The following is a 9,492-nucleotide window of genomic DNA, read 5'->3' as shown; positions in this document are numbered from 1 at the left end:
ATTTTTTTAGTTTTCGAATTTTGGTTTGATTTTTTAAATCATTGGTAAAAGTAGATAACAAATAAATAAATTTGGAGGTGAAAGTAATATCTATATACTTAATTTCAAAAAAAAAAAAAAAAACTAAATAGTTATCAAACTGAACCTTAAATTTTATAAGTTATTACTACATTGGATACCTAATTAGTTTATTGATCTAACTATGTAAAAATTGCAATAAATCTTAAAATAATTATAATAATAAAGACTAAATCGTTATAAACATAGTACAAAAACTAGTTACAAACTAAATTATTATTATTAAACTTATCAGTTTCATACAAGTTTTAGGGGAAAAAAACAAAATTTAACCTAATTAAGTAATAAGAATTTCAAATTTAAAAAAATTTAAAAAATAATTAGCGGGCGAAAGGGGAGGCAAGAGGCCAGCGGCACCGTGTTTTAAGAGTAGGCTAACGGCATGCCGAAGACTACGAAATTGGGGCTATAAGAAGGCATTAATTACGAGAATGACATTTTACAACTGACAGTGGACACGTGTCACGTTGAGCTGGCATCAAGAAGAATCGTCTAGATTTTGAAGGCAGAAAATATTCCAGCGGCTTTTGAGCTGTTTCTGGGAAAGATATAAATATAAATATATATTGAGAGAGCACATTAAAAGACCAATTGTGCTTTTGCTACTTTACTACCAATTTTGTTTGGTCACCCAATAATTTCCAAGAAGAAAATATTTTATCTATTCAAATAAAACATCAAAATTGACATATAATAATTATTAGAATAATTATTTTAAATGATAAAATTATTAAAAATATTTTTAAATATAGCAAAATGTCATTATCTATCACAGATAGATAACTGTAATAATCTGCTATATTTATAAATAAGTTTATTCATTTTATTATATTTGAAAACAACCCTATATATTAAATGTGTATGTGGTGTTGTTTAGGTGAAAATATTATTTTGGTTCTTCTACTTTTAAAGTTTGTTCAATTTCAGTCCTTATACTTTTATTTGTCTAATTTTGGTCTTCGTACTTACAATAAATCTTAAATTTAGTCTCTCAAAATTAATTGTTACTATAATCGATTAAATAGTAATAAAATAAGTTTTCAAAATTTATAGTAAAAATGCTATAGATAACCAAAAGTGTTTTTTTTAAAAAAATTAACAATGAACTAGCATTATGACTAAATTTAAGATCTATTCAAAGTATAGGGTCTAAAATTGAACAATTAAAAATACATGGACCAAAATTGAACAAATCTAACCTATTATTTATAGCTAAATAAAAGTTGAAATCATTGTTAATATTTATTTCACTAAAGTATATTGTTAAAATCATTTACATAATTAATTTTATCCATCAACTTCAGACCAATTTTGTGAACAATGTTTTATATATTGGTCATCGAGCTAAAAATTAAATTTTATTTTAATGGAAAAATTGTAAGAATATTTTCGAAACAAATTTTAATATTCATAAATAAAATAAAACTTTTCAGAGTCTGTGAATGTAACCAAAATCTATCTCAAAGTTGAAGAGTATAGTATTTCTTTTTTCAAACAACAAAAGTATTACAAACAAAAATTATTATGTTTCTTAAATTCACATTAAAAACTTATGCACATAATAGAAAATCACATTAAAAAATAGATTGATAATTACTTTTTCTTTTTTTTTTTTCCAACTTAAATATTGCTCGATGGGTTAAAACACCTCCATCCTCGACCAAAAGGTCATAACTTCAAAATTTTGCACCATCATGTTGTTCAACTACAAAAATCACATAATTTTCTCTTTTTTCCCCCTATTTATGACTACCATTTATTTAAGAAAAATAATAAATAAAAAAAAAACTAAGACAAATTAATTAGGGTTTTCCCGACACCTGACCAATTGAGCTATTTCAAATTTTATACTCAACATAGTTTTCAAACATAATAAATTTGAAAAAAATAATATTTTCATAATGTCTAAACCTTGCCTTCACGTATAATTTAAAATCATTAGATTCATGATATTCTTAAATAATATATATTTTTTAGAATAATAACTAAGAGTCTACAATCTATATGATTACATCACGAGATACTAATAAAATAAATCACTCAAAATAAGAAGTTTGAAGAATGCAAAACTCATCTGTATAATTAATATTTTATTGTAAAATTTCAGTCTAATTTAACTAACTTTTTTTTTTTTGGAAAAAACATTATGATTTAACATTTAAATATGAACATGGATAACAAATTAGATGAAGCAATTGACCACAAAATTAGTTGCAATTGAAGGAAAACTAGTGAAAGAGAGGAAAAGATAAAAGTCAAATTTAATAAAATTCAAAGAAAGCAAGTGCAGTTGAGCTACCTATTCTTTTAATTACTTTATCTATTTATTTCTCACTTTATTTATTTATTTATATGAGGAGTTGGATTCTGATATTGGTCAATTTGTTGTTGCCAACAAATAAGGCTCACTGATTGTTTGGGTTTGTCTATAACCAAAAATAAAGAATAAAGAAAAGTCAAATTTAACTATTAATTCCCATAACTTAGGCTGCTTCCTAATCATTTTAACTAACATTATTTTCTTTTGTTTCTTTTATATTCACAATTATTATCAATATCATCTTCAATCACAAGTTATGTATTTCTTTTATATTCAAGATCTGTTTGGTAGAGAATCTAAATTCTGTTTTATATTGAGATTTATTGAAATTTTCAAATATATGTTTGATAGACCACTCGAATTTTATGACCGTGCAAATTGTGAAAACAAGTTTTATTGTATCCAAATTTTAAAATGTAAAATTATATTAAATAAAGATAAAAATATTTAGAAATATAATATGTCCAATTATAAACTCAATTCATGTTTTAAAAAATATAATATGTATTATGTAATGTATTATAAATTATATAATTTTTTAAATCTAAATCATATTTAAATAAATTAATAATAATTTATTGTCAACTAAATATTAATGGACAACTACAACTAGTTTTATGATTTATAAATATATAATATCAATACAATTTAAATATTTGTTTAAATTAAAATTTAATTTCTGAATTTATTATGTGTATAAAAACATGAAATACACATTTATTCTATTATTCCTTAGCTCTTTTATAATAAATTCACATTGATTAATCATGGAATTTTCTTTTAATTTATGGTTGATTTGATTGATTGAAGAAACGAACAATAGAAAAACAATTTCTTTCACATGGTAGCTGCATATTTATATCTACACGGTTTAATTAATTATAGGATAGGAATGTATATTTTAAGATCCTAAGCTAAATTGTTTAAGAAAGCAAATGATATTGATATTTTCTGAACAAATGATATTTAATATTACATAAAGAAAGATGGCAATATAAATCAAGTGTGAATTATTTGGAAGATACATCGACAATCCTATATGCAAGTATAGCTCAACTAAATGTATGGATGATTTTTAAAATATAACAAATTAGAAATTTAATTGAAACATATAATATTTTTAAAATTAAGCATGAATGTGGTGTTAATTGATACAAAAGTTAATTCAAGATTTAAATTGATACAATTCAAAGTTTTAAGGTATAAATTTAACATTTTCTTAATTTTTATTTATTGATCGAATAAAATTGTAATTTTATCTCATTAACTATTTTAAATTAATTAATCGAAAGTTAATAACAAATACTGAAAGTGAGCATTAAAATTTATAAACGAAATAAAATCTAAACTTAAAAACTCAGCCATTTAAAAATTTATACACCAAATGAAATCTAAACTATGACCATTTAAAAACTTGTTCACCGAATAAAATCTAAACTAAAAGTTCAATCATTTTAAATTCTATTAAACCAAATAAAATCTAAACTAAGTACTCAACCCTTTTAAAACCTATAGGCCAAATTAATAAAATCTAAACTAAGAATTCTATCATTTAAAAATCTTTGGGTCAAATAAAATATAAACGGAAAATTCAGGGTAAAAATATAACGTTTTAAAATTTAAAACCAAATGAAAATTTAATTTAAAACTCGATTATATAGCCCATTTGATAACTATTGTATTGAGAATTAAAAGTAGTTTTCAAAAAGTTATTGTTACGTATGCAAATGATGGTAAGAAATGGTTCAAAACAAAAACAAAAAATCAAAAAATCAAATGGTTACAAGTTACAAACGAGGCTCTCATATTCAACATTTTGAAACTTAAAACTAAAATTATACCCTTTAATCTTTTGACACTCATTCTCAAAAGTTAAACAACTAAATCATTCACTAAAAATGTGTTTGTAATACATTTTCAAGTATTTAATATTAAAAAATTGGAGTGTTTATCAAAACTCATTAAATAAAAACGAGTTTTAAAAAAAATACTTTTTCTTGAATCATCATTCCAAACAGGACGCAAGAGTGTTTGATTTAATTTTTCAAAGTGTTTAATCTTTAAAAAATTATTTAAAAAAAATTAAATTGTTTGCAATACTCAAAATAGTTTTTGAAAGTATTTAAAAAAATTTAAACAACAATGAATTTTTTAGAAACATTTTTTTCTCTAATCAATCCAAACACGTCCCCCGTGAATGTTATCTAACCATGGAATTAAAACGAGTATAATGGTTAAAAATTGAGAACTAATTAATTTAATAATTAAATAGTAAAAAGCAATTAAGAAGAAAAGGAAGATGGTTCTGGAAGGAATTTGAGAGAATGCACAAATAAAAATAATAAATAAAAAATATGGAAAAGGGCAAAATCGTAAATTGAAGATGGGAACTGTGGACTGGAAGGGAGGAAGGAAGAAGAAAGAAGAAAGAAGGAGGAGGAGGAGGAGGAGGAGGAGAAGAAGAAGAAGGCAGGTGTCCGCTTTATATATCATTATTTATTTCAAAGGCTTTGAAACAATTCCCCACCACTAACACCAACCGTTGGCCTCAAACCCTTTTCTCTCTCATTTTCCCATTTTTCGAACGACCTAAATAAAAACAACTAACACAAACCATTTTCCAAAACGCCGAACACCAAAGCTTCTGCAAACCCTACGATCCGCGCCCGTTAAGGAGAGATCTGCATTTTGATTTCTCACATTACTCCTTCCTTTTTCTCTTCATCTCATCACCGGACGATTTTCCACTTCTTCCCGTTCAAGGTACCGTCGCTCCACTTCTCTTCTCTTTCTCTCCATTTCACTCATTAATCGTTTCAGATCTGCATTTTTATTTTGTTTTTTTCTTCCTTCTTCCGTTTACAACTTTCCTCGTCTCTTGTTAATTGTCATTGGCTCTCACATGCGTTTTCCTTTTGTTCTATTGGAGTTTTCTTATTCCTCATCTTTGCCTTCGGTTGTCTTGTATAGCTAATTTTGATTTTTGTTCTTAGGATGCCTTCATTTCGCGATCTGTTTCTTTTTTTTTTTTTTTTTTTTTTTTTCTTTTTCTGTAGATTTAGGATAGGTTTCTTCTGATCTTGTTCTGAGCATGCAAGTCGATGATTCTCTTTTGAGTTCATGCATTCGTTGATTTTCAATGCGTTTTTTTTCCTTAGAGAGTGCTATTATTATTTAGTAGTCATTTTCGTTCTTTCTGCTCTTTTTTCTTTCTTCTTTTTGTTTCGGCTTGTCTCTTGACGATCTTGGATCAGAGTTTTGTTTTTCTTTCGTCATGCTTTGTTTATTTGAATTTGTTGCGTTAATCGTGTTCTACATCCTGTTTCTGCGAAGCTTTGTTTTGAACTACCTTTTAATTTTGTTCGTTTTGATTACGATCTTTTAGATGTGTATGCTATCATTTCTATGGATACTCCTAAGGTTTTTAGTCGAATATTACATCCTATGTGATTTTCATCACTTTCGTAATTATTTAATTTTATTATTTTATTGTTAGAGAGAGAATAAATTCGTAAGTTGTATGTGTGATCTGATATTGATGACTTTTATATCAACCTCATGAAGCTTTCATAGTCGATACTAATTTTCATGTAGCTGCATAGGTTGCTGATGGCTATTTCCTCGAGAAAATCCAGCCATCTTTCGTGTACGTAGGCTTTGATTGATAGTGGGGAATTTCGTTGAAACAAGTATCCGGTTGGCAGATTGACCGTGTTTCTGGTAGAAAGTTCGTCATGGTTGCCACTGCAGCTACTTCTGCCTTTTTTCCTGCTATTTCTCCGTCCTCGGACTCTGGTGCAAAGTCAACTAAATTTGGTAGTGGATCTGTCAATCCCGGAGGAAGCAGGCCCAAATCTTCTTCTCGTGGTTTGCAAGTTAAGGCAAATGCCCAAGCTCCTCCAAAGATAAATGGTACTTCCGTTGGATTGGAGGGTGTCATGTTTGATGATGACTTGACAACATCACCTCCCCCGAGGACCTTCATTAACCTACTACCTGACTGGAGTATGCTTCTTGCTGCTATCACCACCATATTTCTGGCTGCCGAGAAGCAATGGATGATGCTTGACTGGAAACCTAGGCGGCCTGACATGCTTATTGATCCATTTGGTTTGGGAAGAATTGTTCAAGATGGTCTTGTGTTTCGACAGAATTTTTCAATTAGATCTTATGAAATTGGTGCAGATCGGACTGCATCTATAGAAACACTAATGAATCATTTACAGGTACATGATTAATCATGTAGTTGTTTTCTTGTTAGATTTTGATTCTTATGATGCTTTATCTGTTGTAGATTAAAATTTTTTTAGTTGCATGTTGAATGCATATTGTTGTTAATTCATCTATTATTTTATTTATTGGAAACAGTAAGATCTTATCTTGTTTCTTCTACAGGAGACTGCACTTAATCATGTGAAAACTGCTGGACTGCTAGGTGATGGGTTTGGTTCGACACCAGAAATGTGTAAAAAAAACTTGATATGGGTAGTTGCGAAGATGCAGGTTGTGGTAGATAGATACCCTACTTGGTAAGTTGGCATAGGTTTCTTCTTGTATATATATCCTTGTTAGGAAAATAATTAGCGCTTCATGACATTTATTCATCTCTGCGTTAGCTATATCTTTCTATTGAACATGTAAGATGAATGGTTCAGATATTTGACTTCCACAGCTTCTCATATTCTCAGGACATGTAGCCAACCGCCAGTGTATGACTTTTAGGTTGTCTATGTTACAACTGCTCTCTAATTTTAATATGAAATGTGTTATTTTCATAAAAAAGAAATAGAAGAAAAATGAGATGAGTTGGTATCTGGAAAATATCACAAGGATATTTTAATGGCTGACAAAGAGGTTGAAGAACTGAATCAATTATCCCCTTTTTTTGCAGGGGTGATGTTGTTCAAGTAGACACTTGGGTCTGTGCATCTGGGAAGAACGGCATGCGACGAGATTGGCTTGTTCGTGATTGCAAAACTGGTGAAACTCTTACTAGGGCCTCAAGGTATAGGTTTCCCCTGCCAGAATGTAATCCTTGTTTTTTCTCTCCCTTTCTCAATTCTCTTCGTAGTTGCATCTCAAAAGAAGGAAAGAGAAACGACGGATCTAGACAATTATTCTACCGTTTAAGTCGGTTACTGCAATTCTAATTACTGGGTTTGTTCTTCTTTTCTCGTCCAATGGCAGTGTTTGGGTGATGATGAATAAGCAGACAAGAAAATTATCAAAGATTCCTGGTGAAGTTAGAGGTGAAATAGAACCTTATTTTGCAGATTCACCTCCCATAGTAGAAGAAGATGGGAGAAAACTTTCAAAACTTGATGATGATACTGCTGATTACATTCGTACAGGTTTAACAGTAAGTTATAACTCTCCCTCTTGGTTAAATAATATTTTACTAGATGGAGGCTTCCTCGTTTCATTGTTGTGAATAATGATTTGCAGCCTAGATGGAGTGATTTAGATATTAACCAGCATGTTAATAATGTGAAGTACATTGGCTGGATACTTGAGGTATTTTTCTTCTCAACTCTTTTTTTTATTGGTTTCTTCTGCCACGGCCGTCTCTGACCAAAGATTTGGTAATCACAGAGTGCACCCTTGCCAATCCTGGAGAGTCATGAACTCTCTACCATGACTTTGGAATACAGGAGAGAATGTGGAAGGGACAGTGTACTGCAATCTCTTACTGCTGTATCTGGTGCTGGTATCAGCAATTTGGCCGATGCTGGCGACATCGAATGCCAGCACCTGCTTCGACTTGAAAATGGAGCTGAGATTGTTAGAGGAAGAACTGAGTGGAGGCCCAAGCATGCAACAAATTTCGGTTTGGTGGGTCAGATTCCAGCCGGAGATACTTGAAAAAAAAGAAAAAAAGAAAAAATAAGAAGACAAGAAAAAAAAAAAGAACATCAATCCATGAAGCTACCTCGTAGCTGGAGTCGTCTCTAATTGCGCCCCACCTTGTGCATTCATTGCTTGTGTTGTAGAGTCCAACTGCTGTTTTTTTCTCGGATTTGAAAAATCCTCATATAATTATATGATATATATATCTATATATGTATATGTATATTTTTTTTCCAGTCCCCTAAACTATCTGTTTTCCTTGGGAAGAAAAAAAAAAAAAAAAAGGAAAAAACATGCAGTCCCATTGTAATTAGTCATTCTTTTATTGTCCCATCTCTCCCATTGTCTCAACGGGAAGGTAATATAGATAACACCTCTCCGACCGCTCTGCTGACTGTTCCTCCATTTTTTTGTTGGGGTTATTTGTGATTGCCTTCATTAGAGACTTTAAATGTGAAATATTTTCTTGTTTTGTGTATTGATTGATCCTTAATTCTTTGCCAGCCTGGTTGATTACTGAGAATTAAGATTAAGATAAGCTTTTGCAGCAGGTTATGATGATAATACATCGTCTTATTGCTATTTTTGCAGCCTGGCTCCTTAGCTGGACCAACGATGTTATATCAGGTTTGCCGGTTCCAGCTAGGCCATCAATCCTCACGTTGTGTAATGGGCCCTACCTTTTGTCTCTCTTTTTTTGAAAAAGCATATAGTGTGAACTAACCTTATCTTAAATGGCTAATAATGTGAGCTGAGAACAAGTAATATAAAGACAGAATGTTTTGCAATGGACAGTGTGTTTAGTCATTTTTGCCTGATTCTGTTTGTTCCTTTGTTTTAATTCAAGTTTTCCTTCCCTTTTTGGTTCTTTTTCTAACCTGACAGTTTTGGTTCCAATTTGGAATTTTGCTTCACGGAGAAAGGGCTTTTTAGATAAGTTATTCCTCGTGAAGAAAGAGCTCTTTCCCCTAGTTCAAATGTGGTTTTTTGTGGTCCAATGGACATTTAGTTATATATATTAACACTTTTATCACGAGTGGAAATTTCTTTGGCCATACTTGGAAATATGTGACATCGAAAAACATTTTACAAATATAGTTTTTTTAATTAATTAATTAATTTTGTAATTGTTTCTTTTTTGTTAAAGTTCTACGACTGTATCACTTAATCAGTTGCGATATATCAAGTTGACACGTAAATTGTAATTCTCTTTCTACTTTCACATATCACTAATATACCATCTTTAT

At 29.8% G+C, this 9,492-nt stretch overlaps 1 protein-coding gene across 2 annotated transcripts; it reads left to right on the top strand.

The window, feature by feature from the left end:
• The first annotated feature begins 4,716 nt into the window (after nt 1-4,716).
• Nucleotides 4,717-8,723, top strand: LOC120071362 (palmitoyl-acyl carrier protein thioesterase, chloroplastic-like). Of its 2 annotated transcripts, none has more exons than XM_039023604.2 (7): nt 4,717-5,161; nt 6,001-6,624; nt 6,794-6,927; nt 7,290-7,403; nt 7,586-7,757; nt 7,844-7,912; nt 7,991-8,723. In XM_039023604.2, exons 2-7 carry the CDS (start codon nt 6,133-6,135, stop codon nt 8,258-8,260), a joined length of 1,251 nt encoding a protein of 416 aa, XP_038879532.1. In that variant the 5' UTR covers nt 4,717-5,161; nt 6,001-6,132; the 3' UTR covers nt 8,261-8,723. The 2 variants fall into 2 exon arrangements, with proteins under 2 accessions (XP_038879532.1, XP_038879533.1); XM_039023605.2 differs by having other exon boundaries at nt 4,826-5,161; nt 5,993-6,624.
• Nucleotides 8,724-9,492: the final 769 nt, after the last annotated feature.

The sequence above is a fragment of the Benincasa hispida genome, chromosome 2 (assembly GCF_027475165.1).
Source record: "Benincasa hispida cultivar pf3 chromosome 2, pf3_genome.v1.1, whole genome shotgun sequence".
In the NCBI taxonomy this organism is placed as follows: domain Eukaryota; kingdom Viridiplantae; phylum Streptophyta; class Magnoliopsida; order Cucurbitales; family Cucurbitaceae; genus Benincasa; species Benincasa hispida.
This window is presented reverse-complemented; position numbering and strand designations above follow the sequence as displayed.